The sequence below is a fragment of the Pogoniulus pusillus genome, chromosome 5 (genome assembly GCF_015220805.1).
Source record: "Pogoniulus pusillus isolate bPogPus1 chromosome 5, bPogPus1.pri, whole genome shotgun sequence".
Lineage (NCBI taxonomy): Eukaryota > Metazoa > Chordata > Aves > Piciformes > Lybiidae > Pogoniulus > Pogoniulus pusillus.
Window position 1 is genome coordinate 7,648,500 of NC_087268.1, and position 23,295 is coordinate 7,671,794.

General features: G+C 42.6%; 1 protein-coding gene across 7 annotated transcripts in view; it reads left to right on the forward strand.

The window, feature by feature from the left end:
* CD47 (CD47 molecule) overlaps positions 1–23,295 on the forward strand; it is a 33,795-nt gene that overhangs the window by 6,400 nt on the left and 4,100 nt on the right. Inside the window, exons 2-12 of one of the 7 annotated variants that reach the window (XR_010302304.1) lie at positions 1,028–1,375; positions 2,835–2,882; positions 4,767–4,814; positions 7,100–7,189; positions 11,620–11,721; positions 12,159–12,251; positions 13,575–13,670; positions 14,523–14,615; positions 16,551–16,582; positions 20,032–20,163; positions 20,982–21,009. Coding sequence is in view for 5 of the 7 variants with exons in the window: in XM_064143133.1 (XP_063999203.1) it covers positions 1,028–1,375; positions 2,835–2,882; positions 4,767–4,814; positions 7,100–7,189; positions 11,620–11,721; positions 12,159–12,251; positions 13,575–13,670; positions 14,523–14,615; positions 16,551–16,582; positions 20,139–20,163; positions 20,982–21,007 (1,001 nt within the window). In the remaining 2 variants the exon portion in view is untranslated. Of the gene's footprint in view, positions 1–1,027; positions 1,376–2,834; positions 2,883–4,766; positions 4,815–7,099; positions 7,190–11,619; positions 11,722–12,158; positions 12,252–13,574; positions 13,671–14,522; positions 14,616–16,550; positions 16,583–20,031; positions 21,010–23,295 lie in introns of all 7 variants that reach the window. The other 6 variants (XM_064143133.1, XR_010302303.1, XM_064143134.1 and 3 more) reach the window with 6 other exon arrangements.

Consider the following 23,295-nt stretch of genomic DNA (forward strand, 5'->3'; position numbering starts at 1 on the left):
CTCCTGGAGCTGTTCATGGCCAGGTTGAGCAGCCTGGTCTAGTGGAAGGTGTCCCTGCTCATGGCAGGAGGGTTGGAACTGGATGATCCTTTAAGATCCTTTCCAACCAAAATCATTCTGTGATGTCCAATCTTATCCAAAGACCAGACACCAAAGCCGGATATGTGAATCAGTAACTCTCACATGGTCTTCTCAAAGAGTCCCTGTGTTTGGCCAGCAGATTATCTACAACTAAATGAGTCATTTTTCTCAATAAGAAAAATAAAAGAAACATTTCTTGTTATCTTTAATGGCTGTAGCTAGTTTGAGCTGTATCTGTGCTTTGGCTCTCCTAATCTTATCCTTGCATTTCTTCACTATATCTTTATAGACCTCCTGAGAGTGAGAGGTCTGTCCCCTCTTTCAAAGGCCATAGACTGCTTTTGTTCTTGAGGTCCAGCTGAAGAACCAAGCTGGACATCTTCCCTGCCAACTCATTTTTTGGCACACAGGGACAGCCTGCTTTGGTGCTTTTAAGACTTCCCTCTTGAAATATATCCAGCCTCCCTGGACTCCTGTAAGGGACTGCCTGCTTCTGTGCCTTTAGACTTCCCTTTTGAACTATGTCCAGCCTTCCTGGACTCCTGTATCCTTCAGGATGGCCTGCCAAGGGACTTAGTCTCCTGAACAGGCCAAACTTTGTCCTCCTGAAGTTCTAAGTGACAGTTCTCTCCTTGTTTCCCCAAGGATAGAGAACTCAAATCATCTCATGATCATTGAGCCCGGATTGATACTGAGGATCACCCTGACCTAGGTGTAGGACCTTGCAGCTATCTGTGCAGAGGGACTGATAACATTTTGATAATGCCTTTTTTTCCTTCTATTGTTTCTCCCTTAAAGCATGGTTCTGGTTTTACTGTTTGGTAGAAGAGTTTGGGTTTTGTTTTTCTTACTTTTTCCTAAGTCACTTGTTGTAATTCTTCTTCTTTCTTACCTTGCACATGAAGAGAGAATTCTGAATTGTGTCCATTTTGATTTTTCTCTCTAGGTTCTGCCCAGTTGATCCTTACTGCGACAGATGTGGAAATAACTGACTGTAACAAAACTGTTGTTTTACCTTGCTATGTAACTAACCTCTTGGAGAAAAATGAAAAGGCCATGTTTGTTATGTGGAGAAGACAAGGACAAGTAATTTTTAGTTTCGATGGAGCAAGCCAAGAGGTTTTCAGAGATCCATCAGCTCCATCTGCGAACTTGGTCTCGCAGGCGGATTTACCTAAGGGCATTGCCTCCCTCGTGCTTAACAGTGCAGAAGCAGAAGCTGGAAATTACACTTGTCAAGTAACAGAGTCAAGCAGAGAAGGACAAGTAAAAGTGGAACTTAGAAACCATTCAGGTGAGTTGCCTGCCGTTGTTTTAGGACCTGCTGGAAGATAAAACAAGCACAGTGTTGTGGGAAAGATCAAAATGGTAAATGTGATGCATTCATATTCATGGATTTAAATGACAAATACAAGAAGTGTAGCACCCAGGCCTTCTGACTCTCATGCTAGTATGAGGTTTATTTTGGATTAATTTATAGGGAAGTGGCCAGGTTCAATGAGGTTTTAAGCAGCCTGGTCTAGTGGAAAGTGATCCTGCCAGTGCCGGGCAGGTTGGAACTAGATGATCTTCAGAGTCTGTTCCAACCCAAATCGTTCTGTGAATAGAACTGATGGAAATTGTCTCTAAGAGCTCTAAAACTTGATCTGAAGGTGTGCAGTTTTCCACTGAGGTTGATAAATGCCACTACTAGATGGTAATTTGCTATGGTTGTCTAGCATTAAAAGTCTTACAAAGACTGTACTTAAAATAACAGTGACCAAGAGGGCAGATTTAGACTGGATATTAGGAAGAAATTATTTACAGTGAGAATGGTGAAACAGGAACAGGTTGGCCAGTGAGGTTGTCGATTCCCCCTTCTCAGAGGTGTTCATGGTCAGATTAGAGGAGGCCTTGAGCAGCCTGGTCTAATTGAAGGTGTCCCTGCCTATGGGGGGTTGGAATTAAGCGATCTTTAAAGTCCACTCCAACCCAAACCTCCAAACCTTTCTATGAATTAGTTTCTCATTTAGTGAGCCATTTTCCCTGGTCTTGTCCAGATAATCCCTGTGTGCTAGTGCCTCAGCTATTGAAGATGGTGATCTCGTATTGAAAATGAGATCTATACAAGTGCAGGCTGCCTAGGATTCTGCAGAAATAAGTTTCACTGAAGATATCTGTGTATTTTTTTATTTGTTCTGCACAGGAGACTTACTTTTTGCTCCTGGAAAGCTTCTCAGAATCACCAAACACGTGTAGCACATGGAGTCTTACCTATGCACTGTAGAATTCTTGTGGACTGGTTGCTATTTAGCTATTTTGCTTTATGCATTTGTTGTTACTATATTTTTGAAGCTCAGCCAGACCTTACTTGTGTCCTGCTGCAGGTATCTCTGTAATTCACAGCCTGATCTGCTTACTGAGTTAACTGCAAACCAAAGGTGATCCTGAAACTAAATGAGAAGGGCACAGCCCCTGAAGGAGGGTGGGTGCCACAAAATGACTTGGTTCTTTGCATTGTTCTTTGGAACACTGCAAAACCAGTTTAGGCAGTTTCCATGCATCTCATAGTGTCTCCCTTACTCAGCCTTTGTGGCCTGTGTTACCATTCAGTTGTAAACCCTAGAAGAGGAAACAAGGCTTGAGGATGGACAATTCAGTTCCATGATGCAAAGTTTTGTTGTTTTCTTTTTGCTTTGTGTTTAGAGTTTTGAAAACCTTCCAAAGACTACAAAGCAGTAAACTGATGCCCTTTTTCTAATTTCATTTTCTAGTTGTCAGTTGCGACGAGGAAAGTGTCCCACCATCAAAGGAGATCTGTGGTTAGTGAAGAATTCATAGTTGTGAGGTCACATGTTAAAGCTTGAGAGTATATGCTAGAAAATACAAAACTTAGTTTTATGTCTGAGGGTTTAGCTGAAGGTAAAACAAGTCACATGTTTTCTCTTTAAATTCCTCTGCTTATTTTTTTGTGTTGCTTGTTCCTCAGTGTTCTAGAGAGCAAGTGAAGTTTGAAACGGGCTGGACTTTGAAATCCTTCCTCGGTCTTCACTCTGTCGTCTTCTGAGCAATGCTTTCATCCTGTCACTACTAACATGTTCCACTTTTACAGATAGTCTTAGAAGAGCCAACTGTTCTTTGTCTCACTTTCCAGAATTCCTGCATTCACCTAGGGAGTGGGTAGCAGAGTAGGAAAGATTGCTGGACTGCTGCCCTCATCTTTAGGCACACTCTTTTCTGATCAGTTATCTTCACAGGAGAATGACAAGAAAGCTATCTGCCTCCCTCTCGCCCTCGCCTCCCTCTCGCCCTCGCCTCCCTCTCGCCCTCGCCTCCCTCTCGCCCTCGCCTCCCTCTCGCCCTCGCCTCCCTCTCGCCCTCGCCTCCCTCTCGCCCTCGCCTCCCTCTCGCCCTCGCCTCCCTCTCGCCCTCGCCTCCCTCTCGCCCTCGCCTCCCTCTCGCCCTCGCCTCCCTCTCGCCCTCGCCTCCCTCTCGCCCTCGCCTCCCTCTCGCCCTCGCCTCCCTCTCGCCCTCGCCTCCCTCTCGCCCTCGCCTCCCTCTCGCCCTCGCCTCCCTCTCGCCCTCGCCTCCCTCTCGCCCTCGCCTCCCTCTCGCCCTCGCCTCCCTCTCGCCCTCGCCTCCCTCTCGCCCTCGCCTCCCTCTCGCCCTCGCCTCCCTCTCGCCCTCGCCTCCCTCTCGCCCTCGCCTCCCTCTCGCCCTCCTCGCCCTCCTCTCCCTCTCCTACTCTTTTTTTTTCCAGGTGTTTATTGCTGTAAAGAACTAAAGTGAAAGGTGTTACCTGAGAAATATGTTCACCTGTAGCTGCTCTTTGCATGTTGTGTATGCCGGCAGTGTTCAAGCATTACCATAGAGTCAGTGCTTTCAGACTGTAAAACTGGACCACTTGTGGTTCCATCTTCCATGCTGATGTCCTAGGAGACACCAGGCTTTGTGCTTCCTTTTTGTGGTATTTGGTGAATACCTGATAGTGTCACCTGCTAATGCTAGAGAGGAAATAAAGGTGCTTCCAGATATTTAATTCGTTAATAGTTATCACTTGCATAGAACAGCATCACTGAGATTTGCCTTATCTACAGACCACTGAAGCTGCAGTTCATTGGTAGCTGCCTTTTCAAAAATGCAAACAAAGCAACAAGCCTTCCCTCAAGAGTTCATTAAATTAGGTTTTGGTTTGTTTTTTTGTGATAATGCAGTTGTGGGCTGTGATTGAATTTAGCTATTTTGCTTTATGCATTTGTTGTTACTATATTTATGAAACTCAGCCAGACCTTGTTTGTGTCTTGCTGCAGGTATCTGTGTAATTCACAGCCTGATCTGCTTACTGAGTTAACTGCAAACCAAAGGTGATCCGGAAACTAAATGAGAAGGGCACAACCCCTGAAGGAGGGTGCATGCCACAAAATGACTTGGTTCTTTGCATTGTTCTTTGGAACACTGCAAAACCACGAGAAGAGGTATAGGCAGTTTCCGTGCATCTCACAGTGTCTCCCTTACTCAGCCTTTGTGGCCTGTGTTACCATTCAGTTGTAAACCCTAGAAGAGGAAACAAGGCTTGAGGATGGACAATTCAGTTCCATAATGCAAAGTTTTGTTGTTTTCTTTTTGCTTTGTGTTTAGAGTTTTGAAAACCTTCCAAAGACTACAAAGCATTAAACTGATGCCCTTTTTCTAATTTCATTTTCTAGTTGTCAGTTGCGACGAGGAAAGTGTCCCACCATCAAAGGAGATCTGTGGTTAGTGAAGAATTCATAGTTGTGAGGTCACATGTTAAAGCTTGAGAGTATATGCTAGAAAATACACAACTTAGTCTTATGTCTGAGGGTTTAGCTGAAGGTAAAACAAGTCACATGTTTTCTCTTTAAATTCCTCTGCTTATTTTTTTGTGTTGCTTGTTCCTCAGTGTTCTAGAGAGCAAGTGAAGTTTGAAAAGGGCTGAACTTTGAAATCCTTCCTCGGCCTTCATTCTGTTGTCTTCTGAGCAGTGCTTTCATCCTGTCACTACTAACATGTTCCACTTTTACAGATAGTCTTAGAAGAGCCAACTGTTCTTTGTCTCACTTTCCAGAATTCCTGCATTCACCTAGGGAGTGGGTAGTAGATTGTGGTGGGTTGAAATTACCCCCAGAATAAATCATCAGACTAGCTTAGAAGGTTTGGATGCAAAATGAAGCTTTATTTACAAAAGCAAGGTCAAGTCTAGAGGTATAAAATGCAATGAATATGTACAAAATATATTTGGGCATATGTACAACATACACAGGGACCCCCTTGAATTGTTCCCCATCCTTTTGGAGAAGCCCAGAGGGGCTACCAGCAGCCTCCTTCCCATTCTCCTTCTCTTTCTTTCTGTTTCTGGTACCTCACAGACACAATACACCAGCAGAAGGTCAGGGAAGAGATAAGGGAGTAAGGCAAAGCAGAATCATGACAGGAATAAGTGAAAAGGGATAGAAAAATATTGTGCAGCATATTACCTCCTGATCACTGAAGCTGCTATTCAGTGGTAGCTGCCTTTACTAAAATGAAAATGAAGCAAATAGCCTTTCTTTAATAGTTCATTCATTTAGGTTTTGTTGTATTTCAGGGTTTTTTTGGTGATAAGGAGGTTGCCAGATGTTTGTCCATTTCTCTGCCTTTACTATTTCTGTTATAACTATAGTATCTTCTCTAAGCCTTTGTGGGAGGAGGGGGCAGGGGGAAGAAGGGACGTTGGGAGTTTACAACTGGCTTCAAGATGTCTACTTGACATTGAAAGTTGTGGGGTTTTGCTGCTTAATTCCATATTTCTGGAGCTGCAGATAGAGCTTTTAAATATGGAAACAAGGAATATGCAACAAAACAAAGATTAAACATTTCTTTGAAAGCAGGAGTGCAGGCAGAGGAATAGTGGCAAAGCTAATGTAAGAAATGTGGGCTTTGGATTCCACTAAGTGAGTCTAAATGAAGTTAAGAGCAGAGATGCAAGAACCAACTGCATTTTCTAGTTCAGTGGAGAATTCTATTGCTGAATTCTATACTGGGAGGTGGGTTTTCATGGTTTTGCAGCACAAATGACTGAACAGCCTAAGGCATCCAAGATGCAGAGGAAAGAAGACTAAATGCTTGATGGTGGGAAGAACTAAAGGAAAACGTTTGATTTGTAAAATTAATATACCAATGTTTTCTTCTCACTGAGGTTAGCTCCTGTATTCCTTGTCACAAAGCTAGATTTCTCCAGGAATTACTATGTTTGGAGGTAGAATAGAACAGAATGAACTGGAACAGGGGAAGTTCTACATCAACATGAGGAAAAACTTCTTTACTGTGTGGGTGGCAGACCCTTGGAACAGGCTGCCTAAAGAGATTTTGGAGTCTCCTTCTCTGGAGAGTTTCAAAAGTAATCTGGATGTGTTGTTCATGTGTGGACTGCCCTATATGATCCTGCTTTGGCAGAGCAGTTGGACTGAGTGATGTACACCAGTCCCTTCCAACCCCTACTGGAAAAGCATCAAATTTGACTTAATCATATCTTCCCTTCTTGCAGATTCACAGATTGCATGGAGTTGGAAGGGACTCTAAAAGGTCTTCCCATCCAACCCCTCTCCAGTGATCAGGGACACCTCCAGCTAGATCATGCTGTCCAGGGCCACATCAAGTCCAATACTTAGCCTAAACAGACATTTTTTTTCTGATCTACTGTGCTGTCTGTGACTCCACAAGCTAGCAGAGCTTGTAGTGCCAGAAAACAGCATAAATACATGCTGTTCCAGTGGAGATTAAAATCTCCAGTTTGGAAAGCATTAGGTTAACTAGAAATATGGACAAATGGATTTTCATATACAAGATCAGAGTGAAGAATCTAAAGATGAAAGTCGCAGCTTTCTTAGCCTTTCATGACTCCTAATGCTAACTCTTCATGCTAACTATTACATACAGCACTGAGCAACCTAGAGCACAGCATAAAAGTAACAGTAAATGTAAAGCTGATAACCTCAGTTTTTGTTTTCCTCCTGCCATTTTTTCTGTGTTTATTCTCTAGGGTCATGGTTTCTTCTAGTGGAAAGGGCTATCATCATAGTGTTGCTGTTCTTAGTCATTGTTTTGTGTTCGGCTCAGTTAAGTGTTGTTGGTAAGTATTGACTCTTAATTATTTTTAATTACTGATTTGTCTTTAAAAATCACTTGTGTGTGTGTGTAAAGGCATCTGTGTAAGATGAAAGCTGGTGGTTACGTTTAAAACAGACGTGGTAAAATGGATCCACCTGGGGCTGTGCAGCCTGGAGAAGAGAAGACTCTGGGGAGACCTTACAGCAGCCTTCCAGTACCTGAAGAGGACCCACAGAAAGGCTGGGGAGGGAGTTTTTACAAGGGCTTGTAGTGATGCAATGGCTTTGAGCTGGAAGAGGGGAGATTTAGACTGGATATTAGAAAGAAATTCTTGACAGCAGGGGTTATGAGACACTGGAACAGGTTGCCCAGGGAAGTTGTGGATGCCCCCTCCATGGCTGGATAACGCCTTGAGCAGTCTGGTCTACTGGGAAGTGTCCCTTCCTGTGGCAGGGAGATTGGAACGAAATGATCCTCCACCCCCCAAACCATTCTGTGTTTCTATGAGTACACAGAGTGCTGTATGTCTGCTTTGTCAGGTCGCCTGGAATTTGGTTATGGATCAGCTAGCACCAGAAGAGAGTTAACTCATACACAGTTCTCAGGCTACTTCCTCATGAGTACTGTTACTTACAAGCCTTGATCAGAAAGAGGGCACCAAGCTACACTCTTCTCCCCTGCTTGCTCTGCCATTTCATTTCCAGGAAGCCTTACAGTCTTCCAGGACACAAAACATGGCATCAAGCTACAAAAACACTTGTCTGCCACAGCATTTGCAGATTTGGGGACCTTTGAAAACATGACTTCACCTAAAAGATCTGTGTTTTGGGGCTTCAGTGTGCCATGAGGGAAGTTTAGATTGGATATTAGGAAAAACTCCTTGCAAGAATGGTTCAGGCATTGCAAGAGGCTGCCCAGGGAGGTGGTGGAGTCACCATTTCTGGAGGTGTTGAAGAAACATGCGGGTATGACACTTTGGGACATGGTTTAATGGCCATGGTGGTGTTGGGTCGATGATTGGACTCAATGATCTCACAGGTCTTTTCCAACCTCAAAAACTTTGTGATTCTGTGCAGTGTGATTTATGTGCCAGACTTGATTGCTCTCTCTGGTGTAATTTGTTGATTTTTTTTCAGCCTTTTTAGCCTTGTAGATTTTTGGAAAAGAATAATAAATGGATTTCGCTTAGAGTGAAGCCCATGAGACCTAGAGAGACATTTTGGGGGGTTTATTGTTTGTTTTTTTTCTTCTAATTTGCACTGGTTTAGTTAACCTGTGAATCCAACAGTGCTGTGGGTAGGCCCTTTAATAGCTTGTCTAATTGGGCTTGATTTTTCTATGGAACACTTAGGAAAACAGTCTCTTGTTTTTATGTTTTGGAGGAGTGTGTTTTGAGTCGTTCGTTTAGGGGGCTTCCCTTTGCTGCTTTGGAACTTAATTTCTTTGGGTTGGAATCTCTTTGGGTTGAGGTCTGGTTTGGGGTACATTTTGTAGGTTTGGAGGCTTATTCTGCTGGTTTGGGACTTACTTTTGCTTGTCTTGATATAGCTTTGCTTGTTTAGAGGTCTGTCTTGTTTGGGTCGGGGCTTATTTTTGCTGGTTGTTTAGCTGCTTTGGAGGTCTGATTTTGGTGATTTGGGGTCTATTTTGCTGCATTTGACTCTGGTTCTTTTGGCATATTTAGGTTGGGTTTTTTTCTTGCTTTCAAGATGGGCTTTTAGTATTTCAGCATAGCTTATCCATTACTGGGTTTTGATTTTGTTTTGCTTTTTGTATGTTACTTTCCATATTTAGCATATTTATAATAGGGAAAAAATGTGATTTTTTTTTTTTTTGTACAGGTATGCAGGAAGTTTTTACTATGACTACTCTTCAAAATCAATAAAACCATTTGGGAGCATGACTGTGATGGTGCTCCTCATTTTTCTTTTTGAAGTTGCTTACAGTAGTTGTTCTCTGTGATTACCAATTTCAACACGTGCCAAGATTGTTGGTATATATTGGTTTTTCAGCCTTGGAGCAGGAGCTGCCTTTTTGTGGTTTAGTTTTAGCAGTGTGCAAGTCAGAAAGAGGCAGACTTGTATTGTTCCTTGTTATCCAAAGTCTTCTAAAGTGCAGTTGCTTTGAAACCCAGCACAGGAATTGGCCAGCTCGGACATGACAGCTTTTACTGAAAATTAATCCTGTTCCTATCAGCCTCATGCCAGTCCACTGCTCTCTTGGGTAGCTCTGTAACTGGATGCTCTTTAGAGTGTTAACAAGTAAAGGAGGTTGTAACTGAAAGGAAGTTGAAGCCAGGTGGAGGTTGGGCTCTCTGGTAACAAGTGACAAGATGAGAGAAAGTGGCTTCAGATTGCACCAGGGGAGCTTTAGGTTGGGTGTTAGAAGAAACTTCTTCTCTAGAAGGGTCCTCAGCCACTGGAACAGGCTGCCCAGGGAGGTGGTTGAATCCCCTTTTCTGGAGGTACCAGCAACAGAACAAGGGGACACAGTCTCAAGTTGTGCTGGGGGAAGTATAAGCTGGATGTTAGGAGGAAGTTCTTGCCAGAGAGAGTGATTGGCATTGGAATGGGCTGCCCAGGGAGGTGGTGGAGTCACCGTCTCTGGAGGTGTTCAAGCAAAGCCTGGCTGAGGCACTTAGTGCCATGGTCTAGTTGAGTGGCTAGGGCTGGGTGCTAGGTTGGCCTGGATGATCTTGGAGGTCTCTTCCAACCTGGTTGATTCTATAATGTAAATTAAGATGCATAGATGTGGTGCTGAGTGACATGCTTTAGCATCTGACTTGGTAGAGTTAGAGAATGGTTGGACTTGATCTCAGAGGTCTTTTCCCATGGGAAAAATTCTCTGGTTCTGTGAGCATGGAGGTCATCTCATATTTACTCATCTTCAAAGCATTCTGATGAGATGGGAACATCACTTAGTTGCCTTGGGGACAGAGGTGATAGGTCTGAGCTCACAGTGACACGGGAAAGAGAATTAAACCTGGAATTTGTAAATCTCTGCCTGACGCTCATCCAAGTAATAAATTCACTGCAACCTGAATTAACTACTGTCATGGTTTGGACAGATTCACTCTGTGCTGGATCAAGAACTGGCTGGATGGCAGAGCTCAGAGAGTGGTGGTGAATGGTGCCACATCCAGTTGGCAGCCAGTCACAAGTGGTGTTCCCCAAGGATCAGTGCTGGGCCCAGTCCTGTTCAATATCTTTATTGATGATCTGGACGAGGGGATTGAGTCCAGCATCAGTAAGTTTGCAGATGACACCAAGCTAGGAGCAGGTGTTGATCTGTTGGAAGGTAGGAGAGCCCTGCAGAGGGACCTGGACAGGCTGGATGGGTGGGCAGAGGCCAATGGGATGAGATTTAACAAGGCCAAGTGCAGGGTTCTGCACTTCGGCCACAATAACCCCAAGCAGTGCTACAGGCTGGGGACTGAGTGGCTGGAGAGCAGCCAGGAGGAAAGGGACCTGGGGGTACTGATAGATAGTAAGCTGAAGATGAGCCAGCAGTGTGCCCAGGTGGCCAGGAGAGCCAATGGCATCCTGGCCTGCATCAGGAACAGTGTGGCCAGTAGGACAAGGGAGGTTATTCTGCCCCTGTACTCAGCACTGGTCAGGCCACACCTTGAGTCCTGTGTCCAGTTCTGGGCCCCTCAATTCAAGAAAGATGTTGAGGTGCTGGAGCATGTCCAGAGAAGGGCAACAAAGCTGGTGAGGGGCCTGGAACACAAATCCTATGAGGAGAGGTTGAGGGAACTGGGCCTGTTTAGCCTGGAGAAGAGGAGGCTCAGGGGTGATCTTATTACTGTCTACAACTACCTGAAGGGGCATTGTAGCCAGGTGGGGGTTGGCCTCTTCTCCCAGGTAACCAGCAATAAAACAAGGGGACACAGTCTCAAGTTGTGCCAGGGTAGGTATAGGCTGGATATTAGGAAGAAGTTCTTCACAGAGAGAGTGATTTCCCATTGGAATGGGCTGCCCAGGGAGGTGGTGGAGGCACCGTCCCTGGGGGTCTTGAAGAAAAGACTGGATGAGGCACTTAGTGCCATGGTCTAGTTGACTGGCTAGGGCTGGGTGATAGGTTGGACTCGATGATCTTGGAGGTCTCTTCCAACCTGGTTGATTCTATGATTCTATGATTCTATGATTCTACTTGAATTCAGCTGTACCACATCCTGCAGTTACTTTGATAAGGTATCACCTGAATCATCTAGAAGGTGTAATTAAGAATGTGACTTGAACACCAATGCCAGGTTTTGTTTGTCCCTACTAAACTGTATTTGACCACACAAAACAATAAAAGCAGTGAAACCTTGGTAATACAGGTAGTTCTAATTGATTAGGAGTTTGTGTCTTTTCTTAGGACAACACTCCTAGTTTTAAAATCTCTGTAATTTAGTGAGAGAATCTGTATGTCTGGTTGATTTCCTGTCTCTTTGTTTTTGTCCTTAAGCATTTAAATGTGAAATTACACCTCAGAAGAGAGTGAGCATTGCTGTAGCAGGTTTCATCTTCACAGTTGCTGCTGTTATAGGCACTGTTCTTTTTGTCCAAGGTAAGCGTCTTAAAATTGCCTTCCTAGTTTAAGGGGATAATAGAAGCAATTAAACCTCTTCCATGCAGTGGTATGGAAGTTAGTACCACCTAGTAATTGTCATCTATTAATTTTAAAATGAAAAAACTCTGTCACTGTAGAATACAACAGGAATAGCATTGTGGTTGTGAAGCCCAGAGGTGATCACCAGGAGATGCAGACTCCAAATTTATTTCTATCCCCCACACTTCAGCTCTGTCCTCCACATTTATTTCTGTTCTTTATCCTGCTATGCTGGGTGGATATTAGGGAGTGACTTCTATGATTTCAGTGGGATTTTTTTTCTTTCTGGACCCTTAGAAACTTGTAGATGCAACTAATTCAGTATTGTTGCTTTGAGCTTTATTCATTCCAAGCAAAGCTTTTTATTTTACTCCTTTCCATACAAATGTTTGCAGATGGCTTCACTGCACAGAATCAGGCTGGGCTTGGCCTCATTGTAATCCCTGCTGTGAGCATGGTACCACTCCAGTACTTTATTTTTAGAATTGGTGAGTATTTGTTTGTTCACTACCTCAAGAACATGAGAGAGAGAGAGAGAAAGACAGATGATAGAAGAACTGAGGTCACTCTGCCTTTTGCAAATCAGTTATCTTGGGTTTGGAAAAGTGTGTTTTGTGTTGTTGATTTGGAGGTTATTTTTGCTGGTTTGGGGTCTGTTTTGTTTGGTTTGGGGTCAAACGAGAGAACCTGCATACCCTTTTCATTTCTATGAGGAAATGCTCAACGTCAGCCTGGATTCCTGACTTTTATAGTGGCTCTTTTTTTGTGTGTTTGTGTATTTTTGTTCTAGCAGAAACAAGCGCAGCTTATTATGGGTGGTTTATTTGTGCTGTGTTTGTTTGGCTAGGTGGCTTAAGGGAAGTGGTAGAACTTACCTGCTTGAAAAGTGAGGTTTATAGTGGGACAGCTGAAATTCCTACTTTTCCTTCCTGGGTATTGGGAGTAGCATGAGAAACTAACTCTCAGAGTGTATGGATTTCATTTTTTTTCTATTTGTGGTTTATTTACACTTTTGTATGAGTTTTTGTTGTTCTGGGTTTTTTTTCTGGGTGAGTTTATGTATGTGTGTATGAGAGAGAATGACTTGCAGTGACATACAGAATTCTTGTAGTTGGGAAAGACCTCTTGGGAGCTTGGAATTTAGGAGAATCTGTTTGCTAACTTCACATGGGACCAGTCTGTTTTCAGTGGTGCCCACTGACAGGACAAGGGGCAAAGGGCACAAATGTGAAACATAAGAAGTTCCATCTAAACACGAGGAGCAACTTCTTAAATTTAAGAGTGATGGAGCCCTGAAACAACTTGCCCAGAGAGCTGGTAGAGTTTCCATCTCTGGTGACATTCCATACCCACATGGATGTGTTCCTGTGTGACCTTCTCTAGGTGAACCTGCCTTGGCAAGAGGGTTTTGCTCGATCTCAAGAGGTCCCTTCCAGTCCCTACCATTCTGTATTACGTTGAGCTCTTCTCCCTAGTGTCTGATGATAGAATGAAATGGTCTGAAATTGTGCCATGGAGGTTTGGGTTGGATATTAGGAAAAATATCTTTCCTTCAACAGTAATCAGGCATTGGAACAAACTTCCCAGGGAGGTAGTGGGGTCACTATCCCTGGAGGTGATCAAGAAATGTATGGACAGGGAGTTTTGGGACATGATGTAGTGGTCATGATGGTTTTAGGCTGGCACTTGAACTCAATCTTAGAGGTCTTTTCCAACCCAAACAATTCTGTGGTTATGTGATCTACCTTTTGTGTCTCTGGAGTTAAACTTTAAAAGGCACAACTTTTTCTTTCTCTTTTTGTCTCTCCCAGTTTTTGATAGTCTACCACAAGCAACGTTTGCTCTGATAGGTTTGCACATTCTCGGTTATGTAATTGCTGTGGTTGGTTTTGCACTGTGTGTCTCAGGTAAGCAATTTCTCCTCTCTAAAAGTGTCTTTTTACTTTTTACTGGTGTTTGTTTATTTGTAATACTAAAATACTTTGAAACCTACTAAAATGCTGTGAAACCTGCTCCAGTACATAAGAGTCTGGGAAATGTCTGTAAATGTATTTGAGGAGTTCTGTTGTTGATGCTCTTTTATCTGATGAAAGAATAGCCCAAAGGCAGTATTACATCTGTCAGTTTCGTTTGTATGACTTTATCCAGCATCTGTCAGCTTTTAAAAAAACCCTCAGAAGCTCATTGTTTTAATTTTGCAACAATTAGAGCCCTAGAGTCACCTAAACCAAACACTGCTTAGATTGTAATAAGCCTGTTCCTGCTCTGTGATATGCCTATGGACATGGAGCATTCTGGTTATCTGGAGCGCACTTGCCTCAGAACTGCTACCCTTCTCCCCTTATTTCTGCCCTCCTGCTCCCCTTCTCCTGCTCTTTTTTGTCTTCCTCCTTTCCTTCTTTCTGCTCTGCTCCTTGTTTTATCCCATTTTAACAGTATTGTATTCCATAATCCATTGCAATTATAGCTCAAAACAATTGGGATTGAGGATATAGGTTTAAATTTAAAGTACAGTTAATGCCAGAATGTTGTCTAGTGAATGGCAGTAGAATAGCTAAACTGTATTGGAATGTTACAGCTAAGTAGGATGAATCAGTAAATGCCTTCAGCATTAAATAAATTAGAAACATGCAGAAGTGGCTCTGAGATAGCTATGAAAGAGAAATTAATCACATCTGGTTTTATCTGGCGTATTTTAGTATCTGAAAAGTTGTGGTTTTGTCTCAGATGATTCAGTTTCTTTTATCTTGTTTTAACAGCCTGTCCTCCTTCACATGGCTCTATTTTGATTGCTGGCTTAGCTATTATGGCTATCACAAATTTGCTGAGCCTGGCTTACGTGTTTATTATGGGTAAGTATCACCTCATATTAGCTTTTTTTAGTACTTAAATATTCAGAAGAGCAATTTTCTCTGTTGCACTTTCCATAGGTAGGCACAGCTTATGAGGTGTGGTTACTGAGAAGTTGGATTGGCTTTGTTTCATAGAGCCTGTGAACAATCTTGAGTAAAGAAATGAACAGTTGATCAGTAATAAACTATCTTGAGATCCACACCAGAATTAGAAGTAAGCGTGTTTCATGTGTAGGACAGGATGATTCTGTTTAACATGTGAATAGGCACGGTTGGCTAGTTGAAGCTTGGAATGAAGACAGCAAAAGGGTTTCAAGGAGACTATCAACTTGGTTTGGGGATGATGCAGACAAAAGCTTAGCAAAAGAAGAATTGAATGAAAGGAAGATGGGACCAGTGGTGCCCAGTGACAGGACAAAGGGTAACAGGCACAAGCTTGAACATAAGAAGTTCCTTCTAAACATGAGAAGGAGTTTCTTTAATTTAAATGTGCTGGAGCACTGGAACAGGCTGCCCAGGTAGCTGATGGAGTCTCCTTCTCTGGAGTCATTCAAAGCATACCTGAATGTGTTCCTCTGCCACCTTCTCTAGGTTGGACTGGATGATTTTAAGAGGTCCCTTCCAGCCTCTACCGTTCTGTGATTCTGTAGTATCTGTCTAGCTATTGATAGTGGTTAGAGGTAGGTTATAATAAGAGCAATTTGAATGCATATCATTTATTTAAGTGAAACCTGTTTTCTCTGATGCTTGATTTCAAAAGCCAGGAGAAAAGAACAGCAATTCTTTGTTTCAGAAAGAGGCCTGCTTACCAGATCTCAAAAAGGGGAGAGATGTAAAGGTCTAAAAGCCAGAGAGGCTTCCAGTACCTGGAGAAGCCGGAGAGGGACTTTCTACAAGGGCTTGTAGTGATAGGACAATGGGAGATGAATTGAAACTGGAAGAGGGGAGATTTAGACTGATATTAGGAAGAAATTCTTGATAGTTGAGGGCAGTGAGACACTGGAACAGGTTACCCAGGGAGATATTCAAGGACAGGTGGGGCAGGACATTGAGCAATGTGGTCTAGTGAAGGGTGTCCCAGCCCATGATGGGGGTGGGGATTCAAACTAGATCATCTTTACAATTCCTTCCAACCCAAACCTTACACGGTTCTAAATAAGTATAAAACATGACAAATACTCTGTCCTTGGAATTCTGGCGCACCGCAGCATAACATTATGTGGACTTTACAGTCTGGGTCTGAGGGCAGACTTTGTTTCAGTCTGTCCATGAAGGGTCTTCAAACAGCGTGGATGCAGAACCATGCAGTGGAGGATGTGTTGCATCAATCTGATGTGTAGTGTTCAGTCTGCACTGAACTAAGCACTTTTCCAGCTTCAGGATGATGTGCACATGATCAGAACTAATAGACCCTTGAACAGGGAGGGCCTCCATCAGAGAACAAATTAAGGCAGGATGCTTAATATTTGATAGCTGAGGTTGGTTAAGATGACTCCAAAATGTGGCAGAGGCAAGCCCTTTTGAAAACAATAAAAGTGATTTTTGTTGACTTTGGGCTACTTGTATGTGTACAGCTTTGATGCTGTCTGCCGGTGATCTGCATAAGCATTGCATTTGTAGATAGGTTTTGCTGGCTAAAAAAAAATCAGATGTGGCTTTTTGGATAGATTCCAGCCCACCAAAATCAGCAGAAAGAATAGTGAATGCGTGGGGACAGTTCACAGACTGCACAGGGTAAGATTAGCTCCTAACCAGACAAGAGCTTTTAGAGGCTTTAAGAGTTTGCAGGTCATCACATGAAAAAAAATGGTTTGGGTGTAGGGGGAAGCTTCCATGTCGTGTGTTTGTGCTCTGCTCCAAGATATTTTTATTTGGTTGATCATGCCATTGATTCATCTCCCTTGTCATTTTGTTTTTCTGGTGTCATTGTTTTAGGTTCCAGAATGAAAGATCATCCTCGTCCAGGGGTAAGCTTAAAATTAATAAATTTGGGGTGACTAGATGGCTCAGGGGATTGTAGTGAGATACTGAACCTTTCTCCACTAGTTCCAATTCAGACCAGGTTGGTAGCAAGCCAAAGTTCTGACTGTGTAACAGATGTCTAATGTTGAGTGAGTTGGTGGTCTTCATTGTCCCTACTGAGTGTGTCTTCCTTTGCCTAACCACTGCTCTGCCTGTTGTCCCCAAATGGAGTTGCAAGGGCTGTCACAAAAAGGTGGTGGGTGTGAAATGTGGTGTTTTACAGTCCACTCTCTCACATGCATTTATCTAAAGACCTTTTGCTCACCTGAATGAAAGTGCTGTTCATTCAGGTGAGGGCAAAATACTGTGCAATCTTTGTATTTCTAGGTGGCTTCTATTAAAGATTTAAGATGTTTGGGGTTTTTTGTTTTCATCCTATGGTTTAATAGTCTCACTTAGGGGTTTTTTTGTCCCATTTTTTTTATGTCTGGATGTTTTCATATTCTCTTGAGTTCCTATGCTGTAGCCTTCATCTTTTAATGGCCATGGTGGTCTTAGATTAAAGGTTGGACTTGGTGATCTTAAGAGGTCTTTTCCAACCACAACAATCCTGTGATTTTTATTATTTTATTTTCCTATAATGATGTTTTTCTTACTTTCCTGTAGTGCCCCCTAATTTGATGAGGCTCTCTGAAAGTAGAGTGTCTGTCTTTGGGTAACACAGAACAAATTAGACTGGATGTTAAGAAGTGCTTTATAGTCAAGATGGAGAGACACAGGAACAGGGTGCCCAGGGAGCCTGTGGATGCCCTCACCCTGGAGGTGCTCAAGGCCAGGTTGGATGAGGCCTTGAGCAGGCTGGTCTGGCAGGAGGTGTTCCTGCCCATGGAAGGGTTTTTCCAATGAGATGATCATTAGGGTCCCTTCCAACTCAAATCATTCTGTGAAGCTATGAAATGGAAAGAAACCCACGTGGCTTTAGTTTGGTTGGGGTTATTTTTTTAAGAAGGTTTTTCAGTCATTTTGTTGGATTCTAGAGTAATCATGCCTAAAACAGTAATTTTCATAGATTTATTCTTTCTACTGAGCCATGAATGAGAACTGCCTCATTTGTGGAGTTCTGCAGAAGCAAATAAAGAGGCACAGCTGTGAAATACCAGTGGAATGTCCTTATAGCAAGGGAGCGTGGCAAGTCATCCCATTTCTTGGCTAGTAGCCACTACAAGAAGCATTTCTGGGTCTCCAAGTGAGACCGAGCTGATGAGGAAAGATGGTTTCTAACAGTGGATACCAGTTGCAGTCAGGGGGTGTTTTTTTTCCTGCATGTGTTTTGGTTTTGATGTGGCTTTTGTTGTTTGTTTTTTTTTCCCTTGGGTTTTTCTCATCTATTTGCACTTTAAGGAAGAGTATTTCAGAGGCTTGATCTCTTGCAGAGGGTTTGGAAAAAACAGAGAAAAAGAAAAGAAAAAGAGGCTCACAGAGTTCATTATGCTACAAAAATGAGCTGAGAAGTGTATTAGAGATAGAGTTTTTGGAAACCAATCTTGCCTTTGTCTAACAGGCTCAGGTTTATTTGTAGAATGGAAGAGGAGATCTAAACGTTTAGGTTTTTATTGCAAGTAAGACCTATTTACAATAAAACAGAAAGAGAAACCAAAGATCTAAACAAATCCTTTGTGGAACACTGTTCTCTTTATGAACTACTCCAGTTTGCTGACACAAACTTGCACGTGGCAAGTTCCATCTAAACATGAGGAGGAACTTCTTTAAGGGTGTTAGAGCAGTAGAACAGGCTGCCAGAGAGGTGGTGGAGTCTCTATCTCTGGAGACATTCCAAGCCCACCTGGATGTGTTCCGTTGTGACTTTCACTAGGTGATCGTGCATTGGCACATGGGGGTTGGTCTTGATCTCCAGAGGTCACTTCCAACCCCTACCATTCTGTCATTACATAGCAAGGATTTGTCACAACTACCTAGCAGTGAACACCATGTTAGTGTGTGAATTTGAGACAGGAATGAAATCAAAAGGAATTGTTGGAAATTAGAGGCCCTTGGAAACCTTGTTGCAGCTGCAGTTAGTGGAGGTTCAAATACAGAGGAAATTAAGTGACAGTAGTTTGTGCTCAGGAGCTTAAAGAAGTTGTGGAAAGACCTAGTGGCAAATTAAGTGTGTTGATGTGTTGCTCATTTTCATCAAGAGCTGTACTTCCAGACAATTTCAGCAGGAGTAGGGAAGTGATTGTCCCCTTGGACTCAGCTCCAGTATTGTGTTCAGTTTTGGGCATCTCATTACAAGAGAGATGTGGAGGTGCTGGAGCGAGTGCCGAGGAGAGTAACAAAGCTGGGGAAGGACCTGGAGAATAAATCTTACAAAGAGCAACTGAGGGAGCTGAGGATGGTTAGTTTGACAAAGAGGAGGCTGAGGAGGGACCTCATTGCTGTCTACAGCTACCTGAAAGGACATTGTGGAGAGGCTGCTGCAGGTAAATAGTGATAGAACAAGAGGGAATGGCCTCAAGCTGCCACTGGGTAGGTTTAGACTGGGCATTAGAAAACATTATTTTTACAGGTCAGGAGTGGTCAGGCACTGGAATGGGCTGCCCAGGGAGGTGGTTGAGTCACCAGCCCTGGATGTGTTTAAAAGTTGTTTGGATGTGGTGCCTGGGGATATGGTTTAGGGTGAACTTTGTAGAGCAGGAATATGGGTTGGACTTGTTGACCCTGAGGATCTTTTCCAACCAGAATATTTCTGTGATAGGCATGAAGTCATCTTATGGATGCCTCCTCTCAGGAGGTGTTCAAGGCCAAGTTAGACAGGGCCTTGAGCAAGCTGGTCTAGTGGAAGGTGTCCCTGCCCATGGCAGGCTGATGGGAAGTAGATGAGCTTTAAGGTCCCTTCCAGCCCAAACCATTCAAAGTTTCTATGAAGTTCGAAATGAAATTAATTAAACTTTGATTCTGTGTCATCTAAAGACTGAAAAACTTCATCTTGGTGAAGTGCTTCGTTTTGACACAGGGGCACAAAACACTTTGTGTTTTCTTAAGGCAGAGTGGGGAAAGCTGTTTCGAAGCCCAGTATCTTAATTGCTAATTATTTTTAACCTTTCTGTAGACGATGTGTGTTGTTTCTGCTGATTGTCTAACAGCCTAAACTCACAACTGTGGTGCATTTCATTTTGAGGAGATGACATTTGATTGCTTGTCTGCTCTTTTGGGGTGGTTTTGTTTTATCTTTCTTTTGCATCCCTAACCATCGATCAAATCACAGTAGTGTGAAGGCTTTTGGAGCTTGACAGTAGCATCTGCATGCCTGTTGCTGCCACCTAGAGGTCTTTCATCCGAGAAAGAATTGACAGTGGGGGCAAACAAATAATCTGGATGGCTTTCTTTCTTTCTTTCTTTCTTTTTTTCTTTCCAGAACTTAATTAACTCTCAGCTTTCTTCATTCTTGTAGAATCACTACTTACTGTATATGTCAATTAGAGTAATTTAACTGTGGCGAGCCAAAAGTAAACATGAAGGCTTTTTATACATATATATATATTTTTAAATGTTTTGCAGAAAGCTGTAGAAGAACCACTAAATGGTAGGTGATATTCAAGGCTTATCTTCTAATTAAGGCATTAATTATACAGACAAGGTTAACAAAAATAATTGTAGCTCTCAATAAAACAGCAGTGAGATGCTGACTGACCCAGCTCAGATGATATTGTGCCTGCAGCTCCAGACTCTCTGCTCTGTGCTTGCTAACCCATGGCATTATTTGAAGGTTGGACTTGGTGATCTTAGAGGTCCTTTCCAACCTTAATGATGCTGTGACTATCTTAGGACAAGTCGAATCTCAGGATATTCTGTCCACTCTCTCTGTTTTGCCCTAAACGCAGCTTTTGAATGTTGAACTTGATGATCTTAAAGGTCCTTTCCAACCATAATGATTCTATGACTGTCTTAGGATATTCTGACTTCCCTCTCTGCCTTGCAAAAAGTCCAAATTTAAGAGGAAAAGGGGGTCAAGGCTTGAAAGTTGATGTTAGTGCTTCTTCATAAGCATTTATCTAGATGGGATATTTAAGCTAAAAGCAAAACCTCTCCTTGTCACTCTATGCAATCAGTATTTGGGGTTGGGAAAGCACAACCACACTGGGTTGAATTGGAATTGGAAACTCAAGCAATGCTGGGAAACTCTTGAGAGTGCTTATGATGGAGGGAAATCTAAAGTGACAAAAGGATGACTGAATCTTATTTTGTTTATATATCCTATATATATACTGCTGTTCTATCAACTAATTGGTGTGCAGACTACTAGCAATTTCTAACCCAACTTTTAGAATGAATCTGAATATTAATTATGAAGCATTTCTGGCTGTTTTCCTCATTACTAATCCATTTGCTTGGCTTTTAAAGATGCAAAAGGAGTGATGTTAGAATGATGGTAAGTCTAAATATGTCTCCAGGTATTTATTTTGTTAAATGTGTTTTGGGGGGGGGACTTTTGATGTGCTAATAAGGTGGAACTTAGAGGACAGGTTTCAGGGACTGTTTTAATTCAAATTATGTTTGACTGAAAAGAGAGAATACATTTGTGTCTTGTATCAGGGAAGAATGTGTGTGTTCCTAAACAGCAAAGAGGATGAGTGAGGAAGAACAGCAACAGAACAAGGGGACACAGTCTCAAGTTGTGCTGGGGGGGAAATATAGGCTGGATGTCAGGAAGAAGTTCTTCACAGAGAGAGTGATTGGCATTGGAATGGGCTGCCCAGGGAGGTGGTGGAGTCACCATCCCTGGAGGTGTTCAAGCAAAGCCTGGCTGAGGCACTTAGTGCCATGGTCTAGTTGACTGGCTAGGGCTGGGTGCTAGGTTGGACTGGATGATCTTGGAGGTCTCTTCCGACCTGGTTGATTCTATGATTCTATTAAATAGTATATTTCTGATTAAGTGTGTGAAGTCAAATAGTTTGCATGCTTTCCTTTAAGATGCATGGCCTATTTCCTTGGTGGTGGGCTCCTTATATAATATTTAAGGTGCATGGACTATTTCCTTGGTGGTGGGCTCCTTATATAATATTTAAGGTGCATGGACTATTTCCTTGGTGGTGGGCTCCTTATATAATATTTAAGGTGCATGGACTATTTCCTTGGTGGTGGGTTCCTTATATAATATTTAAGGTGCATGGACTATTTCCTTGGTGGTGGGTTCCTTGTATAATATTTAAGGTGCATGGACTATTTCCTTGGTGGTGGGTTGCTGTATTTATTTTTTGTAGGTTTTTTTTTTGTTGTTACTGTTAATAAAACTAAGCTTTTTTTCTATGTACCTAGCTAGTAATCCTCTGTAAAGTGATTTAAAAGGAGATTTTCTCCTCCCCATCTTCAAATGTTATTTAAATGCTCTGCATTTTGTTAGATTGGACTACAGTTCTGATTTCTTCTCCAGTTCAGATTTCACTCAGTTTATGATTTTTCAGTGTCAGGTAGTAGTGTTTAAAAAAATGCACAGAATTGAGAAACATTTCAGTATAATTAAGAAGTGCTTAAAAAGCTTTGACTTAATTAGGGGAAAATCTGCATTTTTTTTAACATCTAAAGACGTGCTGTAGCTCCTGCTTGGTGTTTAAAGATCTACCAAGTGTTATAAACACAGATAGGTGTTGCTGTGTCCTGGCTTAACGTGAGATTTATTCTGATTTGAAATGTCCTCGTTGCTGGGATTTGCCCTTTTTGATTTTTAATTACATTTTGCTTAGTTATGTTACAATTAATTTTATAATTGTGTGAGAGTGCAACACCTGTTACATGTAAATAGTCTCCTCCTGATTTAGTGCAGCCATGATGAGCTGTATTCAGTGTGTTAGCTGGTGAGACACTGGAATAGGTTGTCAGGGGAAGTCGTGGATGCCCCATCCATGGAGGTGTTCAAGTCCAGGTTAGACAAGACCTTGAGCACCCTCATCTTGGACTTGAGGGAGGTGTCCATGCTCATTGCAGGGGGGTTGGAACAAGATGATCTTGAAGATCCCTTGCAACCCAAACCATTCTGTGACTCTGTGAGCTTGTTAGTGATACCTTAGGTGGTTTCTTCTTGGAGATTAAGCAAGCTTCACATGAGGTATCTCTAGACCCTTTGCTTAGTGCTCCTGCATCAAAGTAGGTTTGCCAGTCAGGCTGAAGTCACCAAATCTCTTCTTAGTTTACCTGAAAGATTTCTATATTTATCTTAAAAATGTTATTTTGTGTTATATTATTACTTGAAATATTTTTCTATTCTGCCACTTCTGGAAGGCATGAGCTGACAGTTTGTCAATAAACAGAGGTCTGGTTAGCCCTGATTGGACAAAGTTAGGCTGGATATTAGGAGGAAGTTCTTGCCAGAGAGTGATTGGCATTGGAATGGGCTGCCCAGGGAGGTGGTGGAGTCACCATCCCTGGAGGTGTTCAAGCAAAGCCTGGCTGAGGCACTTAGTACCATGGTCTGGTTGACTGGCTAGGGCTGGGTGCTAGGTTGGACTGGATGATCTTGGAGGTCTCTTCCAACCTGGTTGATTCTATGATTCATGATTCTATGATACCATATACTCCTCAAGTTCCATCTTACTTATGACTGAGTGGTTCTATATGACAATTTATGAATTACTCATGACTACTACATGATTTTCTATCCTGCTTTGGCAGGGGGGTTGGACTAGATGATCCCTTCCAACCCCTAACATTCACTCAGATA